General features: G+C 41.5%; 1 protein-coding gene across 4 annotated transcripts in view; it reads right to left on the bottom strand.

Moving 5' to 3' along the window:
• The window catches only part of LOC118282970 (obg-like ATPase 1), a 41,900-nt gene that overhangs the window by 9,943 nt on the left and 5,128 nt on the right, over nucleotides 1–26,829 (bottom strand). For 2 of the 4 annotated variants that reach the window (XM_035604564.2, XM_035604565.2), the window contains exons 3-7: nucleotides 23,068–23,211; nucleotides 21,648–21,775; nucleotides 10,574–10,749; nucleotides 7,089–7,169; nucleotides 6,665–6,762 (exon numbers count right to left, since the gene is read on the bottom strand). In XM_035604564.2, coding sequence (XP_035460457.1) covers nucleotides 6,665–6,762; nucleotides 7,089–7,169; nucleotides 10,574–10,749; nucleotides 21,648–21,775; nucleotides 23,068–23,211 — 627 coding nt within the window. The remainder of the gene's footprint in view (nucleotides 1–6,664; nucleotides 6,763–7,088; nucleotides 7,170–10,573; nucleotides 10,750–21,647; nucleotides 21,776–23,067; nucleotides 23,212–26,829) is intronic. The other 2 variants (XM_035604567.2, XM_035604566.2) reach the window with 1 other exon arrangement.

Below are 26,829 nucleotides of genomic sequence, written 5' to 3'. Positions count from 1 at the left end.
AGAGCTTTGATCTGCTTAAATGGCTCAGGAGGGGAAAACAATGGGCACTCCTAAAGTACAGGGGCAGCTACCTGAGACAATGACCCGGGCCTACGTCTGACACACATTCATACAGGTTGGCTTTATTATGAGTGCTTAGCCATTTAAGCCAGTAAAAGGTGGGCCATCACCTCCAGTCTGAGTGTTCCTTTCAGATGTAATTGAACGCTGACCGACCTGAAACATAATCCCCTACCTACATCCCCTGAAACACCAACAGGTAGAGGACCCAGCACCTGAACCTGGGTAAAACAGCCACATGTGTTACTGAGTCATTTCACATATCTTGGCAGCTGCAGGCTTGCATGCCGGGCACAGACTCATAATAAACCCAGGGTCCCCTCAGTTTTGCTGGTCCCAGGCTGCACAGACGAGCATCCTAGGGGGTTATGATGCTGTGGCACGCAGCGTGCACTAACCCCCCTCCTCTTTCCTTCCTCCGCGAAAGGGAGACAGAAATGAGAGGTATGAGCTCATGGTGGCTTTTGAGGCTGGGAAGTCGGGGGCTCTGTGGGAAGCTTTTCATCCTCCCAGTGGTGTGCTCCTGAGCGACAAGAGTGCAGACGCTCTCTGCTCCCTGCGGCCGTGGCCGGATGGAAAGGCATCACACATCAGTCTCCAAGAAATGAAAAAAAAGAGATCTGACACACACACACACACACACACACACACACACACACACACACACACACAATCGCCAATATTGTCAACTTCTTTCAGCCTTCAAAGCAAATCACGAGCTGGGGGAAACAGAACATGGCGCAGGCACAATGGGAGCAGCTTTAATTAAGAGCATCATCTCACATCACACCTCAGATAAACCTTGAGGATGTGCCGGTAACAAGCTTCTTTTTTTTTTTTTGAACAACTTTCTTTTCTTTGAAAACTACACCCATTAAAATTTTCAAACACATATCTTGCCACTTTAAATGTTTGCACGTGATAGATACAACCCTAACAACCCATCATTCCTGGTTTTGTCTTTGATGGTGGCTCTTGAGAGCACATTATCATAGCGATGGACTTTTTTTTCTTCTTTCTTTTTTACTCTGTTTGTGAGTCGGGGGTGGTGGCGGTGAAATAAGGCAAACATCAGAAATTCAAACAGTAACCCAGAGGAGTACATTCTACATCACCCAAAATAATTCTCTATATGGGGTATCCATGCTGTCATTTACAGCAGTTGACTGGGCGAGAGAAAATAAGGGGGCTGGGGTAGAGTGGGGGGAGTCATCAAGATGTGACAATTGTGACAAGAGCAGGCAAAGTGTAGCGCCGAAGAATGCCACACGGATTTCTCCATCTCTTCTTTTTTTTCCCAGGATGACAGCTTAATGTCTACCACATGCAATATTTATTCTCATCGTGTGTCAGACTGTCTAGCTGTCCTACGGAGTACAAAGAATGCCACTTATTAGAATAAAAGCAGAAGGAAGGTAATCAAGGACATATGTAACATCAGCCAATCATGCCCCCTTCCATCGTTTTTTCCTCCTCTCCTCCCCCATTCACAACAGTTCAACAATAATCCTGATAATAAGCATTCAGGAGCTGTATGTGGCAACACTAAATTCATTTATTTGTCTCATTAGAGCTGCCAAGGCTGCGGGCTACTTACTGTGGCATGCACGTGTATTTGGTCTTAACCTTATCACAAAGATAATAAAAAAAAAGCACAGCTCGACAAAGCCAAAGCTATCAAATTGTATCATTAGACAGAATTGAAACTCGCGTTTCTTTTTATGTCTGCGATGGTGGGCTAGAGGCGTTGCAGGGGAACAATTCCCACGGCGCCCTCAGAAGAAAGCGAGCATGTTGTGCTGCCACAGAGGTGTCTACGTACATTATGAACTGCAGGGGACGCACTCAGCATTCCTGTCCTTGGGCTTGGGCCCGATAAATGAGGGAGACGTGTGCCGGATTTTCGTAGCGCAAACTGATCTCTTGCAGGGTCAATAAAGAACAAACGAGGATAGAAAAAGTCTCTGCTATGGTCCCTCAAATTTAGGGTCCGTCTCATCAGTCACAACAGCAGTGCTGCGTCTCTCCACCACCCAGACGCAACAAGGACAACAGGGTGACATGTGACATGTCAACAAAGTCCTTTCATTATCTGGACCCGGGACAGTCAGTAACCGGGCTAGCTGGACCGACAGGACTTTATTAGCACCATCTGTTTCAGTTTTACTCTACAACCCCTCCTGTTGTTTTCTCTCATTGGAAGCTTGCTAAAGGCATCCATTAGGAGCGACTGTGGGCAGTGGTGTACACGTCTGAGCATGGGAAAGTGTTTCTCGGGATCTCACACTGCACAAGGAGAGAGTGGACGACAGTGCCACACTAAAAAAACAAACACGCAAGTGATCGTATATATCTCCCACATCGCTTTGAAAAGTGAACTCCCAAGATGGTAGTTCCTAAAATCTTGGATGGCGACAGTGGTTTTGCACTCAATAAAGTTTCAGTTGTGTTTATGGGAATTATGGTTTGGAGTAGCTGCAGTGACTGCTTTCATGGAGTGGCTTTCATCCCTCTGTCTGAGAGGGTTGACGGGGACTCGGAGAGGGCTGGCTGTTTGTCAAGATGATCAGACACAACAAGACATGTTTAACTTATTACTGTGACACTTCAAAACAAAAACAACAAAAAGAAATGGATTTAACAAAATACATGTCAGCACTAAAGCTGTGCAGACGAAGCATCTCTTTCCTCCGTGTGTTCTGTTCAGAGAGAGAGAGCTTGGGAAACATTTGCTATGAGCTCTCGAGACGGAGGGTCCACAAGTGGCACGCTGAAGATTCTTGTCAGGCCTTCTTCTGCTTTATTTGACAAAGCTCCTCCTACAGGCCAACTCAAGTATCAGACTCAGAGCAAGACATTTCCCTGCTTCTCTCCTCCGTGAGTAACGGTGGTTGGATTTCTTTTAACTGAGCACCAAATATGTCAGCTCCCGCCCACTCGTTCCTACTGAAGAAATAAATATCTAAAAACATATTACAAATACAATGTTTTAAAAATGGGATGAATAATTTCATACAGCTGGTCACTAAACATTACTCAAGCAGGAGTAAACCGTGGACTGACACACCAGTTTCCATGTTCATTGCATTAAGAAACAAACCTCTCAGTGTATCTGTGCGGCTGACTGATGTGATTTGAATAGTTTTTCGACACCGATGGAGCTCTGTGGCGCAGAGGAATAAACCATGTTAGGCTCAGTGCACACAAACAACGTTGTGGGATCAATTCGTCGTCAGTAAAAATGTGTCTTTCTATGGATTAGTTGACCATTGCAAAAATATACAAAAAAAAAATAAAATAACAACTAAAGAGATTGCGTGTCTTTCTCACTGATACACTGAGACTCGTCAAACAAGTGTCCATCAACAGTGTCTTTTGAATGTAATAATTATATGAAATGGCTGATGAGATTATACGCACAGTGTAAGAGTTTCTGTATTACACCATGAACATGTTTTATTAATGAATTGAAAACAATTGATGTGTTTGTGGCAGCAAAAAAATATCTAAAAAGGTCAACTGGAAGAGCAACTTTACTATGTAACTATATAGCAATCTATAGTAAAGTATATAATAAAAGCTTCAAGCTTCCCTGCAGTTCTTACACTCACCAGGAGAACGCACACTGCTGAGGCACTCACAGACAGGTCACGCTTAATAGTTTCCTTAAAGGTCAACACATCTACTTAAGAGGCACCAATTTACTTTAATGCACATAGTCCAAGAGAAGGAGAGAAAAAAATATCAGAAAAAGAAAATGACAGGAAAGAAAAACATCACCGCATATCTGGAGTGACTGTGTCTTTTGCCATTGCAAAATGGGACTGTTCTTTATTCTCTGAGGAGGATGCAATATCTCATATCACACCTATTAAAAGAAGGCTGACAGAGATGAGTAGGCCACAAGCTTAATAAACAATATCTTAAATCATGAGCTAAAAACACAGTAACACTGGGCAGGCGGCAGCAGCCACACCATCGACGGTGCCCTAATGACCCTCTCTAACACAAACTGCAGCGTGTGACCAAGTCTTCCAGGCGGCTCGCCGACAACGAGCAAAGAGGAGCAAGCCTCTCGATAGACTCTTGTAGATGCCATTCCCTATCAGGCAATGCCTCTCAGTAATAAACACATGACAAATGCAGCCGTAATCATTTTTTACGAGCGGGGATGTGCAGGGGGCAGTGCATGGCTGGAGGGGAGAGGGGAGCGGTGAGCAGCAGGCGGCCCCGTCCACACAGAGGAGAGGGCTGTGTGGTAAAGTCTCCTCTGGAACATCACTCGGCCAGCGCGCCTTTGATCTCCACACCGCAATTACGCCAGCATCCAAATGAGCATGGAGTCGCCTCTGAAACAGACTTCAAACATGCACATGTACGCATTCTTATACACATACACTGTATAGGATTGGAGCCATGTGCTCCTCTCAACAGTAAATGATGTACCGTCTCCAGCAGCGAACCTGGGGATGAAAGGAGGCCTTGCTCCTCGTCTGATCCCACCATTAATGATGGCTTGCTAAAGCTAATACGGTGTATTCTTGTCTAAACAAGGGTAGCTTGGTATGTGGCTCCAAAGAGGATGGTCTTGGTTAACAATAAACTGTTTTGGGGGACTCAAATAGTCTGATAAAACAACTGTAATTGCCCATGTGTGTCGAAAGAACAACAACAATGTCGTTCCCCAAACTGTGTCTACAGCTGGCTATTAAGTCTCTGTAACAGAATAAAAAAATAATTACCTTCATACATGAAAAAAACAAAAAAAAAACAGTTTGGTGGAGCATGTTGCTTGAATGAACAACACCTACCCAAATTCTGACTGACAGCAGGCACTCAACAAAACACAGAAAAATATATAACAGTAAAACGGAAAAGCACTGAACTTGTGAAATGGCCTGAATGGGTGTCCTGAGAGACACCGATAAAATTGGCTTATTTGTCTCAAAGGATTCGCCCTTCTTTTCCTCCGCACATTAAAGCTGAGATTGCAATTCATCTTGCTGTTTGCTTTGAATAGTCCTTAACCGTATCATCATCTCAACTGTGCCGGTGGAAAAACACGGGAGCATGGCGACAGCCAAATGGCAGTCTGGCGTCTCTGCTGCAGACTAGCTGCCATTAGGGCTGAGAGCAGCATTTATTGTACAATTAGGGCCAACTAGATCTACCTGTAATCATCTCCATACAGGTGTGAGCTCCGCTCTGGACAAGGGAAGTGACTCATCACTTGTCAAACATCAACACTTTGATGTCAGCATTGTTCACCGAGGAGCCCTCGGGACACCCGGGCACTACTGTTGGCCTGTTTAAAAGCGCACAAAGATTTATTGCATTTCAGACAGCTAAAATCACACACACACACACACACACACACATAAACACACACACACACACACACACACACACACACACACAGACACAAACGTGGGGGGGGGGGGGGCTCGCTTCCTACCGATGACGGATGTTCCACATACCATGACTCACTTGATTTATGAGCTCTCTCCCTCCTCCCCCTGTCTCACAGTCATACTTTCGTGTCAGGAACATTTTAACAAACAGTCGTAGGTAAACAACTCCCCTCGTAATACAATGCTGCCATGACAAACCGCTAAAAACAAATTTTGTACGGAGTGACACCACAAGCCTAGAGGGCAATTGGAAAAGTGCGATAACAATCCGCGAGTTGGTGTTATTGATGAAAGCGGCTGCAGTGTGGAAAAGTAGCCCTTTCAGATGTAATGGATGTCTAACACCAGCCCTCTAGATCATCTCTCTGTGGCCACATCACAACATAACTTTAAAAAAGTGTTTGTAACGGAGCAGAGCGCCGTAGAGATGGAAACACAGTCCACAAGTTTCTGTTAGTGTATTAAAGCTCATCCTCAGTTGGTTCACATTATAAAAAATGTTGCACCAGCAAAGTAAAAAGTACAAATCCCAGTATTTATGTACACACATGGATATACTGTTGCATTTTCTTACACTGACTGAATTACACTGGCTGTAAAGTGAAGCTTGTAATGCTACTTGAACAACAACATGTGACATAGTCAGAGCAAAAAAAAATTCAGAGAGTATCTAAGTAGCATTATTGTTTGAACTTCTTTGCTGTCTCTGCACGATATTAATTATGAGTTTGGCATTGGAAGTGCATATGTTTGTTTTTGTTTGTCATTTAAAGCCCTCAGTCTCTTAGATTTCATATGGAAATTAGACATTTTTTAGATTGAAAATTGAGACCATATGCCAGCATGTGCTTAATGAACTGCAGGGTCTGGAGGCTGGTTGGGGTTCTGCAGAGCTGGATGTCGTGTTGGGGCCTTACTCTGTGCCACCTCCGGGCAGATCTCCTCACAAAGACACGGCCGTTTCTGTCAGCGTGAGGCCACAGTCAAGTAGATCAACACTTCTCACACCCCAGCACATGCATCAGCTGAAGCATGCACACATGCTTTTTTTTTTTTTTTATATGGCTAAAATGCAGATCCAATCAGAGCTTGTAGAAATCAATGTAACCCAGCAAGTAAGCAAAAGAAAAAGCTCTGTGGTGACGATTAATGAATGCAATGAGTTGACTCCAGCACATCTCTGAAGCACTTACCATTTATTCTTTTTCCTGATGTAGTCTTTCTCAGAGAGGTTAACAAGGTAAATCATTGGTTTGGATGTCAAAAACAAGTATTTGTTCAACACTTCGATCTGCGATTAAGACAGACAAGGAATGTTCTCAGAAAACCAAACTTATCCAAAGGAGCCTTTGAGGACAGCACAGACTTATGGTCTGATGTTTAGCCTCTGTGGGGACGTAAAGCCCTTTAAATCGAGATCAGCAGGGCCAGATGACATCAGCTTGCACACAAGTAATGTCAAGATACAAACAACAAAAGGCTGTGCGTATCATTAACGTGTGATTTACACAAAAGACATGTTGTTTCGAGAGAAAAAAAAGGAGGAAAACAGGACAGATAAAAAGACGTGAAAGATAAATCCCATTCATAAATTTGACTGTAACATCAAAGGCTTACCTCCTTGTCGTTCCAGACAGGATAGTAGCGGACATGTTTCTTTTCATCCACTACCCAGCTCTTGATTTTGCACATAACGTCCTGTTTGGGGTTAAAAGAGAATGAACAAGAAGCCATTAAAGGAGATGAAAAAGAATATAAACCCAGCAGGGTATGGGGTAATTATTTCCTAAATGCATGGCATCCTGATGCCAAAATGAACAATGGCTGTGCTCACATTCAAGCAGGAGTGGCCTGGCTTTGACGGGGAGAGCATGCACAAGACCCCCTTCCCTTCCTTTAAATCATGACAAAATGCCTTCTGGGGTGTCTCGCTTAGAGTCACAGTCTAACACATCAATATTCCATCGGGACTGTTTAATGAAAAGGATAGAGAGAGCGACAAAATTGGAAAGAGCAGGGAACTAATTGGAAGTTGGTTAGTTAGGTGTAAATTATTGGTCCTTCCTCGGGCACTCAAGTCGTACTGAATGAGTACCAGTGAGGTGCAGGGGAAATTATTCACTCTGTTTCCAGTTTCCTCTGGAGAAAATATTGAGCTTTTCCAGCAATGTATGTTACATTCATCACATGAGGTACTTGTGGGCTGAGACCACAGGCAAGCCTGGGTCTTGACAGGATCTGGAAGCGGAAAAGGGTGGGGAAATGGGTGGGAGGTAGTTATAAAATTTGTAATAAAGAAATTGAGCCTATTATTGTTGATCCAGCCCCAAAGAAATTAGCGGAACACATTCTTTTTGTTCCTGTCAACTTGACCTCCCCCTTCATATAAAAACTCCCCCACCCCCTGCAACACTCCCCCTACCTCCTTTTCCCTCCCCAAACCCTTGCAGCACTTCACAATCATACTCCCTTTTGAAAGAACTGAGGAAAAAATCCTGCCAGAGCCTCAATTACACAATGGCAGAAAAAGCTCCACACACTGACCCCCAGCCAGCTGCATTCACTCTCTGCACATCTCTCTCCACAGGAATTCTAAAGGCCTTTTAGTCAGGCAGCCAGAGTGCAGCCAGCGGGAGAGAGCGCAGGAAGAGCTGCATACACTCCGCCCGCGCCGGCCCAAGTCTTCACAGAGAGATTAATCATCTGTGAAATGGAAACAGCAAACGGCCGGTGACACAGGCCGCACCCGCTCCAGGTTTCCCTCATCAGCTCGCAGCCGCCGTGCAGCGCTCCTCTAACAGGCAGGTGTTAATAAAAGGCATATAGGTCCCACAGGGGTCAAACACATACGCCTGCCACCATGAAGCGCCGCTGGTGGGCCGGCTTCTTATTATTGTTTTGTACTGAGAGGGATTTTGAGGATTCATATGGACAAAAGCGATGGAACATTGTTCTTGCAAACACAGCACTAGCAAAATGGATGTTCATCTTCATAAGAAAAAATGCAGATATGAACATTGTGCTCCTGCATGCAAATACATTTTGCCTAAAAGTCACAATGAAATATGAAGTAGCTCTTTCAGCCTGATACAAAAACCCACATAAACAATTTCACAATAAATTCCTGATTAGTTCCTGATTCAGCAGTTTTTTCCCCCTTACAAAAACTCATTTTCTTAAACACCATATCTACAACAGTGAGTTCTGTGCCCCCTACATAACAGACAACCTCAGATATCCCTTTTAGTTTACAATGTTTTGTGTTCAGCATCATCCTGTTTCAGCAGTACATTAAAAAGTGCATAAGAAAACGAGCAAAGAGCCTTCAAAACACTTCATGTTAGAAACCCCAAATATTCAAAATAATTATTTTACTCAGAGTACACAAAGAGTGTATTACACTATACTAATACATACAGTGATTCTCTCTCAGAATAATATGGTAAGGTTAATTGTCTCTATTTTTATTTTGGAGAACATTTTTAGAAAATCTAATTTTTTGTGTTTTAGTGTAATGTTTATTTAATTCTCACTCACACAATATAAAACAACATGTATGTCTAAATCTATTTAAATCTATACATTTTTAGAAAAGCTTGTGTTAACTAATCCGGCTCTACACTTGTGAATGGTGTGCCATTTTGAATAATATCAGATTAACGATGCAATCTTAAGTAGATATATCTAAAAGGCAAAATAAGTTGACCTCTCATTTTAATGTCACTACAGTATTTGTTTTAAAATCCAGGACTAAAGCAGTTTTTGCTCATGAAATCTAAGATCCACATAGAAAACCTGCAGAGCTTGAGTGTGACAATGACAATCAGATCTCATTTCAAATTACATAAGGAAGTAATCACCCTTTAAATAGTTGCAAAGAATTTGGCATCGTTTGTCTCTCCAACACAAAGTATCAGCACCATTGTTTCTTTTAAACTGTGTAATTTCAGACGTATGGGCGGATGCACACGGTCGGCATGTAGACGCTGACATAAACATGTGTACATGCATCTGCACACAGCTGAGCATGGCAAATGCCATGCAGAGCCTGTGAAACAATCGCACACGCACACACCCCGCCCGCCCCGTCTACAAGCTCGGTGCAGCCTCTGATAAGTGCCATTCTTTGCCATCTAAAGAGATCTTCTATAGATTCTCACTTGCCGACGTGCGCGCAACCTTTGACAAGTAATGTAGATCATTTTTATTCATTGCCTAAAATTGTTAGCAATTATGTGCGTAAACGGCCACCTGCCTAGTCTGAATGGCTCCTGTCTGTGGGGCTACAGGGGAGTGGGGAAGTGCTGTTGGCTGGAAAGTGGGGAGGGGGACCAACCAGGCAAGGGGCCTCTACAGCAGGTGAAATAGCCCCTCTCGTTAGTGTAATGAGTGGTCAGAGCCTCGGTGTGTTGGGGCCTGAAATTGGGCAAACCGCTCCAAGTGAAAGGCCAGATCCCCTCGCGTGCTGCCCGGTCTTATCCTGCTCCGATGATGGGAGGGCATCATGAGACACTTACAGCCAAATCATCGCTAAAGTTGGGTGCTGAGCCTCATTACCTTAACAATGCCGCCACCTGAACGTGTGCTCGTGCACATACATTTTAATCGGACGACCAGTGCATGGATTTTTCTGATCCCACCCTGCATTTTGCCCTGAACCTCATGCAAGGATAATCTAAACATTTACGGTATTCATAGCGAGGTATAGGCATATGTGTCATCCACTGTATGGCCTTACACAATTTCCCGAGCTTGCTGTAGGTGTGTAAGCATGAGCAAGAGCCGTGCCATGATTTGAGTATTACTTTAGAAGAAAAGAGCTGTGTGGAAACACTTTCATTAGCCCAGTGCTGTGACCCAGGGTCAGCAGCTGAATAAGTAACTCTCTATTAATGATTTCTACAGCAGAAAACCCCTGACCCCTGATCACTTTCATTCTCAGAGAGGGAAAAAAAAATGGGGCAGGGGGAGGGGTGAGACATATTGGAGGGAGATTAAAAAAAACACTCTTTTTTTTCTCCTTGGCCCCGTGTGTGTGGGAGGGTTATTATTTGTGCCTTGCTGTGAGGGAGTGCAAAGGGCCTGCTGGGACATTGACTCACATATTCTGGTTTGAGTTTCTTGTCACCGCCTCTAATGGCAGTCTTCTCCAGCTTGTCAATAACAGGGCCGATCATCTCTTCATCCTTCAGCCTCAGCTCCTCATGGATGATCTCTATATCCCTCACTGGGTCCACTGTCCCCTCAACATGGATGATATCCTCGTCCTCAAAAGCACCTGCAGTGATGGGACACAACACATTAACACATATAGCACGACAAAAAGAATGACATACACCCTCTTGAGATCAAATGTGAAACTGTGATTTGATTTATCCCAGTGAACCATTAGCATGAACTTCAGAGAATGTGGGAAAAATAAACATCCATGTAAAAAAAAAAGAAGCACACCTGGACAGACAGGAAAGTCATAACAAATGCAATAAAATATCCAGGAATATGTTTTAATATTTCTTTTCAGTGTGCAAGCGTCAGAACTGTGTAAGAAACCGCCTTACAGTGTCAAAGTTAAGTTCCACAAAAACTGCCTTTAAGTGGAAAAAGAATGTCACCCGGCATGAAGCGTTTGGTCATGTCAACACCCCTGTCTTAAATCTATTAGCCAGTGAGTTAAAATATGAGAAATAAACAAAAGTGAGCACGATTTAACAGAAAAATGTCAACAATCACAAAGGGAAAAGGGACAGCCTTCCCCTCATCATTCGCGTCGCAGCCACGGCCGTGCTGGTGATTAGGTAATGAGACCATTTAGCCCGAGCAGCGGCTCTCTGGGGGGAGAGGAGGGGGGTGTACATCTGTCACAAGAGAGTGACAGCTTTTCACATTACCAGTGACAACTATAAGGGACTGTTCCCCCAAATGTTATTCCCATACTTTCTTAAATTTATGACTCAGACTACAATTTGTGTACCGTTTGTTTTATAGTATTCAGTAAAATTACTTTAAAATGGCAATGCTACAATGTAAGACATAGTCCTCTACATATTATAAGTTCAATGAAATATAGTATTTAGTATAGAAAGCAAAATATCCGTAATGTATCAGAAGTTAAAGTACTCATAAACGTAGAAAAGACCATCGTTATTATAATATGTTTTATTGTATTATTATTATTATTGCTACGGCGAGGAAGTTACAACCACGTTATAGCGGATCAATAGAGCTAGTTTATACTACTTCATACACCCAATAGTCACAACATTGAAGGTCCAGTGTGTGGTCTGAGCTAGAAAGCTCTATGGGTGATAAAATGTAATATTCATAATGATGTTTTCATTACTGTATTAATCACCAGAAATTAAGAATTGTTGTTTTTCATAATCCTAAAATTAGCATTTTATATCTAAATCAGGAGCGGATAAAGTCTGCCATGTTGCACTGGTGGTCGCGGCGAGGGGTATTCCGTTGGTTGCAGTATGCAACTTCACAGCTAGATGCCACTAAATCCCACACACTGAACATTTAAAACCACTTGCCTATTACTGTGTAGGATCTTCTACTCTACTCCACAAGACCTTTGATGGTGTCCTCAGGTGTCAGCCACCAAGATTTTTGAATCAAATCCTATAAAGGGGCAGTAAGTGATATTTTACACGTTTTGTAAAAATCAGCAAATATTTCCTCACGGTCTTCTATCTGTTGGTTCTAATTGTGCGCCGGGAAAAAAAATATTTGCCCAAAGAGTAGTGGAGTAGAATAGCATGAAATGGAAATACTAAAAGTACAAGTACCTCTAGTTTGTACTTAAGTACAGTGTTTGAGTATATTTGATAGGTTATATAACTCCAGTGGAGCACCTCCATGCTTGATCTATGTAAGCGCTGCACAGTTGTATTTGGATTATACCTACACACGTTTTAGTACATCAGTCAACAACAGAGACTTTAATGACTAAAGCATCACACCGTGGCATAATGGGAATGCCGTCTCATTCAACAGGGAAGTGAACGTCAGGCGAATGATAACTTGGCTCTAAGTATTGCCGTGTTGAGGGACACTATGTTTGGAATGTGCACGGAAGAGTCACTAAAAGTTATTGACAGTCCTACATCAATGTGTTGACGCCTGAGTGTGTGAATGACTGTTGACAGGTGAGGCCCTGCCAGGTCATCACGTCACCACAGCAATCAACATTACTCATCACGCCTGTCACGTCGTCTCTCAACAAGTTCTAACAGTGATACACGTAGAAAACATTGATGATTCACACAGCCGTGGGTAGTCGACATGATGCGCGGCAGCATTACTAATATTCAGGCAAATCTTTGGATTTCTTGCTAGATGTTAGAAGCACTAATGCTGTGGATTTATGGATGTAAATGTCGGTCCGATTGATTCATCCAGACTGAAATAACTCGGCGAATATCTTAACGGCTAATATGATCCCCTAAGTGAAATGTCTCAACTATGGTTGGAATGTTTGCCATGAAATTTGGTATAAGACATGCACGTCCCCTTCTGGGTAAATTATAATAACTAGCTTGCTACATCTTAAATATCATACCTGCTAAACTTCAGCGTATCAACATTGAGAGCTTGTTAGCGTGCTGACATTTGCATTTAGCCCAAAACAATGCGTGGATAAGTAGTCTCACACAGCTGATGTTTGCAGACTCCAACGCCTGTTGACTACGAGTGTTTTTAAATTGTAAGGGACACAAAATTGTCAACTGATCCAATACAAGAATATGAATATCTCTGCTGGGTTAAGGATGGATAAGTACCTGATCTTCCATGGAACCTAACTACAGGGTTTTTACAATCTAGCATCCGACATCATTGACTTCTCCCCACACACAAGATGACAGGCAACCGAAACTCCTACACCAGTGGCTTTATTACTCATGCAAGTCAACAGACGCTGTAGACTTTTGTGCAAGCTGCCATCCTGTGCGTTGTCCTCGTGGTGAAACGAACTTATCCAATTACTCTTTGCCTAATCAGGCTGTTTTGGTTCCTCTCCTCTTGCAGAGGTACTCCACAGTATAAACAGTTCACTTACGCCACACAGAAAGGGGCTAATCAGTGGAATTATTGTTTTGCTGCTCCAATTTACCAGTTCCCTGTTCAGCACTGATTGGAATGAAAATTTGCTATTGTGTCTGCTCGAGTTCACAAAATATAATGCAACGTAATAGTTTTGTGAGCTGCAAGAATATGCATACATTATAAACAATTATGATGTACAGTTTTGATGCACAATGGAAAATGTACACGAGCCTGTTGTTCAACTGAGTATTAATTAGGAGCAAAGCGGTTTGAAAAAGGTTCACATGGTTAATAAACCACCAATTATTGGCATAAATCACTGTTAATGAAAGCATTAGAAACAACTATATGGACAATAATTTTATAAAACATTTATCAATTTCTTAAATAAGTAATCAAAAGCTTTTGCCCATTGTTAAAGGTCCTATAGAAAAAAAAGAAAAAATAATTCAAAGAAAGCGCAGTAGCAGCTGATCACTCACTATTTAGTTATCAGCTGACACTCCCCTCTGACCACCACATATTCCAAAGTAATTTGCTTTAATTAATTTCGCCTAATTTAACATTCACATCTACTTTACCCCCCGCCCCATTCAAGGCTAAGAGCCGGAGAACAAATGCACGGGGTGAAAGAGAGGCGAGAAATCTGAGGGGGCAATCTCCACAATTAGACTTTTAACAACTGGGCCCGGGCAGGGCTCTGTGAAGACGGCGCTCATGGGGCTGCATCCCTACACGAAATACAGGCAAGACAGTAAAACACACAATGAAAGAAAAAAGGCCTCGTCTCAGGAGTCAGGTCTGTCTCACAATGTATATGCTTCTTCCTCCCCATTTCAAATACTGTAGGTTTTGAAGACTTTATTTACAGGTGCTCCTTTATTGAGAGAACAAAAGGATTAGTCTGTAGAGGGTGAGTGGTGTTCAATGGCCTGATTAGGGATCAGGCTAAGCTCTTCAAAATTATGGACTTACAGCGGCACTGCAGGATGGTGTTGCCTGAGAAGATAAAGCTCCATGAGTTGACGTTAAGAAATGAAAAAAAATATAAAAAAATGATAATAATAAATAAAATTTACTTTGTCAATGGTTTTGTTAAATTAACCCCATTATGCAAACTTCTCTGCATCACAGGTAAGAACATACAGTAGGAAAAGAAACTTTTTAATTAGCTTTTTATTTTCAGTTAGCACAAGTTTAACATATAAAAGCACCAAGTGGGCTCGAGCCAGCTTATATCCTTACTTTTCCGTCAGGAACACAGACAAGGCAGTCATCTGAGTCAAGTCATGATCAATAGTGATTGAGCTGCTTCCTCTGATGTCGCTACCTGGGAGGATATGTGGTCAACATAATTCAGTTAAATTACAGTATTCATTGACTTCACTTTACTTCCTGTGCATGTTTTCACATGCAAGATGGGTAAGAGCACATCTGAAGAACGCACATTCCTCACACGGCTTTTAAAATGTTCATGCAAAGTCAGTGCCGCAATTCTCCTGGTATTCAGAGCAGTAAAAGCTATTTTATGAGGCTGTCAGGAAAGGCACATTATGGATGTCTCCCCAGCATAAAAAACACTGGCAATGCACATAAGGGTATCTATGTTCATTCAGGTAATATCCCTTTCATATTCATTTTTAGGATACATGAAATTAACAGCAATTCTTTGCACGGTCGTTTGGTAACAGCGTTTGTAGCATGTCAGTTTGAGCCCTTCAGCGGTTCACTCATGTCTTCTACAGGATCCCATCTTTGATAATAGATCCCAGTGAAATAACAGTGCTCCATAGTATGAATATCAGTAATTCCAATTCCTATGTAATCCACTGTCCACTGTAGTGTCTCATGAGAACTAAAGGTGAATCTTTTCAATATGTTACTATCACTGACTGGAAAAAAAAGAAGAAGCATTTAGCGGAAAGCCGTTCAGACAAGCCTGTTCTGTGTAAAGTGACTGTTCAGGGGAGGTTTCGATTTTCATGAACTCAGACAGAAAACAACGGCGTTAATTCCCTCATCATTAGCTTAACCTCTGACATTCCGTTTATTTTTGTTAAACCACGGCGCATGACATTGCCTTGATTGAAAGGAACCTTCGTATGCACACCACTGTTGTCCCACATCATTCAGCGAACAAACCTTTTTAGATCCTTAACTACTATAGTGCTGCTGATTGCACAGGCACCAGCAATTTCCTAACCAACCGCCACCTGAACAATGATGTGTTCAGCTTTCAGGCCCTCCAGCCTTTCAAAGGTGAATCATTTCACAGTTTGGAACGAGATCTCCATAGCAACTCCTCTTTGAAGGGTTTAGAATCACCATCCAATAATTCTATGATCATCGGGCCTTGCCATTCCCAGTGGTTCTTTTCACAGCGGACAGGCAAGGGGGGCACGAGGAGGAAGCAGGAAGATTCTACAGTCTATTTCAGGCAATTCATCTTGCAGCCCCATTAGAATTCAAAATATTGCGACCTTCAATCACCAAGCATGTTATCTGGGGCTGTGGCGATCTCCAGTCAAGATGGGCAGACATTTTGCTCTAATCATCCATGATGAGTGGAGGCTGACAAAAACGCTTCATTCGCGCTGAAGCAAAATGCTCATTTAAATGCTGTGACAGCACCTCAACACAGCCCCAAAACACACAAAAGGAGGACGGTCCCCACGGCTAAATGTGCTAGATTTAGAAAAGCAACATTGGCCAAGACAACAGCTAACATAAAACAACAGCTGCTTATGTTTCTGATTCATTTATCTTGCAATTATATAACTACTGACAAATAGGATAGACACACAAGAATGGCAGATGCTAGCTGTCATACAGCAGTGTTTTTTTCTGTCTAAGTATAGCGAGGGAAGTGGGTCGCTTGCTCCGTATACACCAGGTAACTTTGCAACAACAGAGCTGATCATGGGTAAAATAATGATGTATATACAATATGATGAAATTTGACACTATACAACAATATACCCATCATCTGTTAAAATGTAAAAAGACCAGTGACAGTTGTAACTTAAACTTAAATTTTTTTTAAAGTTTTTGTTGTTGTTGTTGTTGTTGTTGTACAAACCAAAAGTGTCACCAATAAAAAGTAAAGATTACAAAAAAGTTAACAGCAAGCTACACTGAATTCAATAATAGACTGAGTGTAAATATTTCAGAAAATTCATCATGGAACTAATGAGATTTTTCTCACCATCTGGTTGTGGCATTGGTTTTCTCCATGATGTTTTTATTTTGATCAGAAGTATTAACATAACAGTTGTTGTCCTGATGGTATCTCAACATCAGAAAACAACGTTTCGTAGTCACAGGGTGCCTGAAGCCTGTATTCTCTGGAATCACCAGCAGTGGGCGACTCCTCTGTTGGAAAAAAGAAGTCCATTTCTATAGAAGTAGATTTAAAAAATGAGCCTAATCTCACTTGATGACTAGAGAAAACCATGCAATAAACTACATTAATCTCACTGATGGAGACATTTTTTTTGTCCCATAGGTCATTTGTGCAGTAGCTTTTGCAGCCCATAAAATTTTACTTTTAAATCATGTGTACACATTTTCATCATTAGTTTATGTATTTGCAATAACGCCGTAGGCACCACCTAAAATATCGTTTAGCAAACCTTTGAAGGGTTTCTCTCTATTAAACAATCTCTCTGCAGAAGACGTGAAAAAATCAAATCAATCTTTTGATAACTAGCATTGGTTGTTCTAATACTTTGATGCAACAAGCAATTGTGCAACTATTCTGCTGACACATTCACCCACACACGAGTCACCGGGCTGACTCAGGTGTGAAAATGTGTGAGTTGGTGAGTGATAAGGAGGATTCCTGCATTGCAGCCTCTACTGGCGTCAGTCGGGAGGTAGGTCGGCCATAAATCATCTCTGTCTGAAAAGTCTCTTAACGCCTGGCGCTTAACCATAACTTTGAGTAAATTGGATTTCTGGAGTGGAAAAATTGTTTTCAATACTTTGACGATCTGAAAGAGACACTTGGAGCCAGGTAACACTCCCAAAACCTTCATCCAATTTTTAATACACAAACTAACTTGTTGTCGGATCAATGATATTTTTTAACACAAAAGCAAATCAGGCCTAATTTTCAATTATGTATTAAATACTAAATAAATAATCATCATGTAAATATTACAATGCTAAAATACTCAAACACTTTCCCCTAGTCTTGAAGTGCAGTTGTATGATCATAAAATATGGACTGGACTTTCATACACATACACACAACCTTTTTTTGGGGAAAGAGCTACACTGCACATTTGTGAACACACTAATTTAGCTTTCATGCCCTGTTCATTCAGTACTGTTGTGTAGTACAGTTGGTATTTTATGAAGGCGTTTTCCTGGTATCCAAGACTGCAAAAAACAAACATAAGAACTGTCCTTGAACCTGCCAAACATATTTTAGTTATTAAATTAAACGTTTGAAAGCTAGTGAAGTTAATATGTTTTTTCATTTATCCAGTCAACCGTCTAAAACCCAAATTGGTTAGGACCACAGTTATCTGACAGGAAATAAAAATAAACCCTCAAATGTTTCCCTTTTAGCTTGAAATTCCTTCATCAAAGACTGAAGTTGCTTTCAGACTTACACTGAAGGAGAGACATTTTCCTGAAATTTTCCAGAGGGGCTGCGTGTGAGAAAGCAAATGTCAGAAAATTTTGCCGCAGACATCCTCTGGAACTTTTGCTGCTGGATTACTGACATGTCCTGCCTGCAGCATGCTCAGCCACAGAAAGTTGCGGTGATTTTCCTGTCGGTGTAAACGCGCTTGACAATCTCCTGTCCCACCGTCAAATGCGAAAGGCAAACTCTGGAAAATGTCCGGACCCAATTTTTCGGATATTTTCTGGAGTTCATGTCTGAAAACGGCCTCAGTTATCGAACCAGTTGCTCAAATAAAAGTCTCAATCTTTCTAGTGAGTATTAGATCATATTTGCGCTGCTCTGTATTGCTGAGATCGCATGTAACTTGTCAATATTTTATCTCCTTAACAACTATCACCGTTACTTTATGACGTGGGAGCTTCCTCGTGTCTACCTCAGCCAGCAGAGGGGGGGCGAGCCTCAACTTAACCAGGAGTTCAGGTGCCGAGAGCACAAATATCACAGTGAGAGAAGAGTCTGCGCCAGAAATAACTGCTACTTTCCAGTCGGCTGCCCACAACCACAGTCGATCCCTTAAGATTAAATGTGCTACACCACAGTATTTTTACTCAACGAGTGTCGTGCAACTGTAAATAAGTCTTCGTTAGACAGTGATTTTTTGTTTTGTTGGGGGGGGGCGGCATTCAAACATCTAATTGCTTGACACCAAGCATCTGGGAATAAGGCCAGGTGAGCTGGCAGAGATGCGAGCAGCGAACAGAGGAGCAGATGAAGTAGAACATGTCTGCGTCTCGTCTCAGACGGCGAGGATCCAGTCACTGCCGGGGCACTGGGAACACTTACTGTTGCCTGCAAACCATTTGGTTCCGGGGCCAGGGAACACTGGGCAATCACCAGAATCAGCTTTCAGGATGTCATCAAGTGCCCTAATCGTTTTTTGGAAGGTATTGTTGAAAGCAAATCCGCTGTTCACACAGGCTTTTCAACATCAGTAGGGGTTAACAAATATTCATGACGTACTGTGCGCACTACTGGGGAAAACTTTAGTCAGTTAGTTAGGCCCAGGAAATAGTTTATTCAAAATGGAAAAATATTATTCCACCTTCATGTCTTCAAACCTCGCCGACACTTTGTTTGTTATTTCTTTATAGCTACTTATTTATTAACTATTTCATTTCTTGACTTCTCAATAAAGAAGTGTAAAGCAACATTAGGGAATAAAGAAGAAGTGGTAGAAACTTAGGGCTGATCTCTAAAGACCAACAAGACTCCAAACATAATTTCATCAGAGTTAATTGCTCGTGTCCTTGGTTTGCACTCACAATCAGACTGAGCCGTTTCATGTTAGTAACTCTGTTCATCTCTCTGCAGTATCTTTATAGACCCTTCTGCTAATTACTAGACAAAGAACGGACCACTCCAGACACGGTAAAGTGTGATCCCCCACAACCATATAATCAGGCAATATAAAAGTAGACGCTCCGCAATGCAGTCTGCCTGACACCAGATAGATATAATTACAAAACAAAACCAGCTATGTTTAATGGTTAACTTGTGAAACATACCACATTGTATCCCAGGGGTTCACCAGACTGGAGACAATGGCACGCCGGAGCAGAGAGATGCAAACACACAGAGGAAGCTTTCGATCGTCCCATTTCGCATTGTTGTGGATTGTTTGTCGTCTTTGTGTGAGCGGGTAACAAAAGCGCTCGGTTTTGGGTGAGGACCTGACGTATACATTTGGTCCATATCAAAGGAAATGTGGGTGTTTTTAACCATGTGTATAATAATGCATGTAAAAATACACACACCACATACAGTAAGTAACAATAATGTGATTTAGAATCATTGTATACATTATTGAGCCTTCAAAAAAAAATCAACCACTAAATACTTGGTTACACGTTTATGAGGTACACCTCAGTTTATGAGGTACACCTCAGTTTATGAGGTACACCTCAGTTTATTAGGTACACCTTGCGAAAGCTAATGCAGCTCGGCTACAAATCCTCCCTTCGTGGATGTTATCATGTGCGGTTTTTGTCGAAGCTGCTTTAGAGAGGTGTTGATTTGATTTTGTTGTCGTTTTGGAGTCTATAGTAAATGCCCAGAAAATTGGGTCCGGACATTTTTTCCAGAGTTTGCTGTTCACATATAGACGAACGCGGCAGGAGATTTTTTTTCCGAGTCGAAACGCGTTCCCACCAACGTCAGGTGGAGGTACTTGTTGACTCTAAGAAAACTGTAGAATAGTTAGTAGTCTCATCCTGCAACCTATATTTCAGCAAAACCTGAACAATCGACAGAGCTGTTCGTGTCAGCTCCCATATCGTGTCCTCTCTGTAAATCATTACTACGTCTTGCAGTGGGTGGTCTCCCACTTCCACTCCTCACAGACTATGGACATCACACAGAAAGGCTATTTTAAAACTGCACGGGAACAGAAGTAACACACTTGTCAGGGATGCACAGACACAGGTTAGGAACAATAGAGGAAAATGGGTGTAATCTTAACCCCTTTCTCTCTGGCTGTTCTGTGCCTGCCACCACCAACTCTCTAATCAGGGCTCCTTTCACACAGAGGCAAAGTCAATAGCAGTATACAATCAGTAAATAAATTCAGCTATTTCTAAAAGGGCCCCTGCATTCAATTTGAGCTGCCGTAATTTGAATTATTCCAGCGTGTAACACTTTAATTGTGTAAGACAAAGACCGTGTCAGAGACACAGAAGAACTTGAGGCAGAGGGAAACTTGCGGAGGGACACAGCGTCTGAACGTTTTCACAGAGAAACGGGAGGCAGCATTTCTAATCATTCCAAATATATATCATTTGTCTTCTATTATTACTACACTTACAGTCATCGACATCGTTATTTTTACTTTAGAGGTGGCAACAGTGATATAAAATGTTGTTTATTGTTTCAAAAAAGTCACAGTGAATACACAAGAAGGTGAGGAGGAGCCTCCACTCTCGTAATATGATTATTAATAACTTACTTACCTCCAGTGCTTTCAATCCTAATCAAAAGTGGCATAAGGAATTGCACTAGAATAACATGTGGTGGTCTTTCTCCACCGTCTTGAAATGTTTCCAAGCCTCAGGATAAGATACTGATTGTGTGGAGCTTTAACCAGACACAGATCCTTTCACTCTCTTCTCAGTGTATTCGGATCCTGATTCTCATTCAGGAAGCCTCCCAGTGGGGATGTGAGGTTTGGTCTGACTTCCATAAAACCTGACTGTGATGTTGATCTTGGCAGCCACTACACAAGATGCCCAACTAGTAAAGGTACTGCACAACTGAGGCCTTCAGTTGAAAGAAATGCTGCTAGTGGAGTCTTATAGTGTGACCACATTATGTTGACAGAATTGTTTTTGCTGCTGTATAAAATATTTGTCACAACTGCACACGCAGTATGTTTAACATGATTTGTTGGTGATCTGAAATGCTATGAGGGAAAGCGACCCCCTCCGCCCGTGACTCACGTGTCAAGTGGAAGATGCCATCGCAGGCGCTGATGTGGGACAGGAAGGCATTTCCCAGGCCTTGGCCGGCGTGAGCACCTCGCACCAGGCCAGCAATGTCCACAACATTAAGGAATGCTGGGATTTTGCTGCAAGCCACAAAGTAAAAGGGAAAAAAAACACCAGCCATTAAAAACTCAAAACATTAAGTACCTTCTTAATAAAAGGGAAAACACCTTGCATTAGTTTGTGCCGAATGCAACACAACTGGTGTGATACAAAGATGGATTGAATTAAAATGTGGAGCGTTACCAGTGTGTTGCTCGTCCAAAAGAGCAGTTCCATTGTAGTGCAATTATAGACAACATAATATATCCACAAATTATGGTCTCAAAATGTACTGTAGTGTTGCGTAAACAACCAATGAACTACAGTGGTTGAACATATTAAAGTCTGGCATTTATTAAATATTTTTCATATGAGTTCTCTTAAAGAAATCGAATGAAAAAAAAAGAGATCTCAACCAATAAAGCATTATTCTGTCTCTCAAAATGTCTGTATTCTCCTACCCTCCCTGACTGAGGCATTCAGCCCCGTGCTCATTGGTTTTTAGCTGTGTGTGTGTGTGTGTGTGTGTGTGTGTGTGTGTGTGTGTGTGTGTGTGTGTGTGTGTGTGTGTGTGTGTGTGTGTGTGTGTGAGACCTGTTCTGTCCAAGGTGGTTTCGCAAATCGACTGGGTACTTTTTAGCAACATTATTTTAGCTGAAGTAAACTGAGCATTGGTTAAGAACTATTTTCAATGGCCGATTCATATCCATTTGATGACAAAATAAACTATAGTGTCTGTGTTCACTGTGATGACGGAGCATGTCACCCAGTGTGGTACAGCAAACCTATGTATCGTAAAAGTGGTAGGCAGGGTAGACAGGAAGGTGTTGAAGAGCTGTAAAACTGCACGGTATTTAATTGCACAAGCATTTTTTATTTCTATTGTGCCTTGATTTATGAGCAGTCGTTGAAATCCGTTTTGCACGTGTTTAACTGGCAGCGTTGCTCGTAACTGAGACAGAACTGAGGACAACCATGCCAGTGAGATTCATGCCGCTCTTTTTAAAAGCCGGAGCTAAGTTTCCGGTGACTGAAATTCATGTACTGTAATGTCCTGTAGTATTCAGTATGCCAATTCTTGTCCGTCAAAAGGAGACATCTTGCTTGTAATTTGTCAGTATAGCACAGCAAATCTGAATTCAGCCCACTATAATAGCTTTTTATAAACGTGTAATATCAGATGCTTCGGCTTTTTCTTCAATAGCAGCAAATATACATCATACTACATGTCAACAACACTGATATGCGTTTTTCTCATACCTATGGCAAGAAGAGAGCGTCAGAGACCACAGATCTGAAGTGTGAATAATACATGAACGACCAGACCCCATACCTGGCAGGTTTGTGGAATTGGCAGAGGAAATCATAGCGTTCATCTGGAATGGGCACTCTACTTTCATTTGGGTCAATGGTGCAGAAGGGAAAATTTTCAGCTGCGGCCTGACTCTTCGTCAGCACGTTGAAAAAGGTTGACTTCCTGAAAATAAAAGCAGCGGTGAGGTCAAGCCATCGAAAAGTGCGAGTGTGCAGAGCCTGATGGTTTGATAGAATGATCCTGAAACACAAAATTATGCAAGACTGGCTTTTTTTGATTTTCTCCGCAAGAAGGAAAAGGTTATTCTAATGGATGAAAAATTTGAGCACTTGAATCAAAACTGGTCTGTTAAATACTATTCCCAATTACAAGGTCAGATAATCCCATAATAGATCAATTGTGCATGGAATCGAGGGGCAAATTGCATTTCGGATAGATCTCAGCTGTTGGACTGGATCAGCCAGACGCTGCCCCATGTTGTGATCACAGAGAGATTTATTTTCTCCTGCACAAGCAGCTCAAGTGTACTTCAAAATCTACAGACAATGGCAAGTGTCTAAGAGTAATAATGGCACGGCAGTTAAATATAATCCAGGACTTTCCGTCTTCATCCCCTGACTCGGTGCTTCACATTGAAATGATTGTTTGCTGAGTCCTATAGGCATGAGATTGCGTGAGATGGCTAAAGTGCATGCATTCATTCCTTACATGAAGTTAGACTGTTGCTCTGTACTTGAAGGCTCGTCTCGGGTCACCTTCATCGAAAATAATTAAAACCATCCACAGTAACACTGCAACCATTGTCAGGTGTAAAAAGAATTATGACGTAATAATGTAAATACACTAATATTTAATATTAAACCAGTGTTTTTCCACTGGCGTGGGTGACGAAAACTCCTCTTTTTACACATGGAAGACAAGAAGTTATAATACTATACATGGATTTGGGTAAAAGATCACTAGACCCCATATCAACCAAAAACCCGGAGCTGGGTTTGTAATGACAGACAAAACTTTTTTTTATCGTACACATATCACATGACCATTTTTCAGTATTTTAGGATTGGGATAAAATCTGTAAAATAAAAGTCAAAAGTTACAAATACTTTCATTTTGATTAATTTTCAGGTTTAGTTATTGTAAGATTTAGAATCACAAATTGTATTTGACTTTGACTTGGTTTACTTTAAAGCATATGGAGCTAAATGGGTTTATAATATCTAAATGTATTCTTGGTTGGAGCTCACTTCTTTGTTATTATCTGCTATATCTTGACTAACTAATCATTTGAAGATGTTTGATTTGTTAATCAGAGTCAACCCCTCCAATGGATAGTTCAACCCGGCCATCCTGGACGAAGCTGCGGTGCAAAACCAAGGAAGCCATTGGTCTTGTAAAAAACAAACTTGTAGACATAACTTTCTAATAATTGTTGTTATTGATTGTTGATGTTGATGAATGTTTTTTCACTGCATAGTAATTCATTAACTCCAATTATTGTTGGCGTGTCAACACAGGTGTGGCCGACTAATATACAATTATATCTACACATGACAACCGTTTAAAAAAAACATCTTTAAGAGCTGAGTAAAATATAAAATTATTTAGATTAATTGTTCACACTGGTTTCTTAACTTAGATCTGATCACCAGTCAAAGACGAGTGTCAGGATGCCGACTGTGTGCTCCCCAATGTATTTCTGGAACTTTATGTCGGTCTAGGTAGGTGAACTGGAGGAAAAGCTTGACTGAGAAAGACTTGACCTGAGGCATTTAGGCCATACTCTGTGCATGCTTTCCGAATAAAGAGTTAAATCGACAAAACAAAACAATGTTGTGCCTACGAGCAGGAGAAGGGCAGCGAACAGAACCTGGTCTCGAGCTGGTGTAGAAGTAGCTGCGAGGCCGGCCGAATCACACTCTCAAGTTCCCCCCATGGTTGTGAAGAATGGTCAGCTACGCCCAACTAACAGCAGGCTGGCATGTGAACGTGCATTCACAAAGAAACCAGAAGAGGTTTGACAAGTTGTAGTTTGACACAAATGTGGTGTGGCAGCACGAAACCTCAATGAGTATTACTGCTTATACCAGGAAGAAATGGCGGTTTTGCCACAGTGGAAATCAAAACACAGGGCACTAAAATGTTCCACAAACTGGTGGGACAGTTAAGGCTGTGAGGAGAAGCACAGAAAACTCCATATATATATATATATATATATATATATATATATATATATATATATATATATATATATATATATATATATATATATATATACAGTTATTTCATTCTACATTATCAATATACGGAATCTAATTATGTGATAAAATGAGTCGTGTGAAACTGCAGTTCAGCTGATTCGTAGATTAAGGACATAAACTGATTTATTTTAACCATCAAGGGTCTGATGGGTCCCTTCCGAACCTGCCTTGTTCCGGTCTTAAAACTTTTGGAGCTGCTTGAAAACAAAAGAAATTTAAGGGAACTGCAAAAAAAATCAAATTAAAAAAAGAGATGAGAACCTGTCATCTGGACAGAAGATGAAAGTAGTCATGAAGGATGTGCCCAGTGATTAGGCCCTGTCAGTGATGATGCTGAAGGTCTTGGTGGATGCTGACAAGGTGGATGTGTCTGGCCAGGTCTGACATACAGACAGTATGTCAGCATCTTAACAAACTCACACACACACACACACTATGGCCCTGACAAACATGACTAACCGTACAGATTCTTCTGAAATTGTTCACCTAACAAATAAAAATCTCTTGCAAGGAGACAGGTTGAAACATGAAGAATGTCCAGGTTCGTAACTCGGGGAAAACACTGTTTAAACAATCACCATCTGTCCCTTTGCCAATAAATGCTCCATCTTCTCCGAACTCCTCACATTTGTGTTTTTGCAACCTTCATATTTATTGATTGTCATTGATTTACATCAACCTATTGCTCAGCAAGCAGACATTTGTACACACTCCTCGTTATAGTTAAGAACCCACTTGTTCATTGCACTACTAAATTCATTTCTATAAATTCCCCAAACCACTTAAACAATGCAAGCATCCTCCTCCAGGCCTTTTTGTAACATAGGAATAAATTACATCTTGTAACTTAAAAAAAAACAAAAAACACAGACAATGATTAGAGTTTTAGCTTTCCGGTTCATTCAACTGCAGCTTTATAGATTTAGCTACAAAAGATTTCCTTCACAATTGCACCCAACCATATCTTGCATATCTCCTAATGTTTGAAAACTCTGTTCTTGGGATAAAACAGGGTGTCTTAATGATGCCGTCCATGTGCACGCTACATTTTTGTCAGTGTCATGCAGGTATAACACGAGCATGTTTATCTGTAACGTGTAAATAAAGCAAAGTTTCTAGACTTGCGAAATATCATATATACATATTTTTTGCCACAGGCATTGATTGTACCCGTGAGACTGGAAGAAAGTTTCAAGCAGCTATGGGCTGATAGACATGTTGAATTCCTACACAGGGCGTCTGACACATTGCAGAGCTGAAAGTTATGTTGTTTTTAACATGCCAGTGACTTTTAACACAGCTTCCTAAAAAAGACATTACATGTGCTGCGTTAAATGTGCCGTCCCTGTCCCTGTAGTGACATATTATTTGTCAAATCTACAGCTGGGACTGGCCTGCGCGGTGGCTCAGTGGTGCAGTGAGCACCGAACATCCCGGGTCCATGTGTTCACTCATTGATGTGGGTTACATGTGGCTCCTCAGATTTTCCTCCACAGTTTAATGGAAACTCTCAAATGTC

The sequence above is a fragment of the Scophthalmus maximus genome, chromosome 14 (assembly GCF_022379125.1).
Source record: "Scophthalmus maximus strain ysfricsl-2021 chromosome 14, ASM2237912v1, whole genome shotgun sequence".
NCBI lineage: Eukaryota > Metazoa > Chordata > Actinopteri > Pleuronectiformes > Scophthalmidae > Scophthalmus > Scophthalmus maximus.
This window is presented reverse-complemented; position numbering and strand designations above follow the sequence as displayed.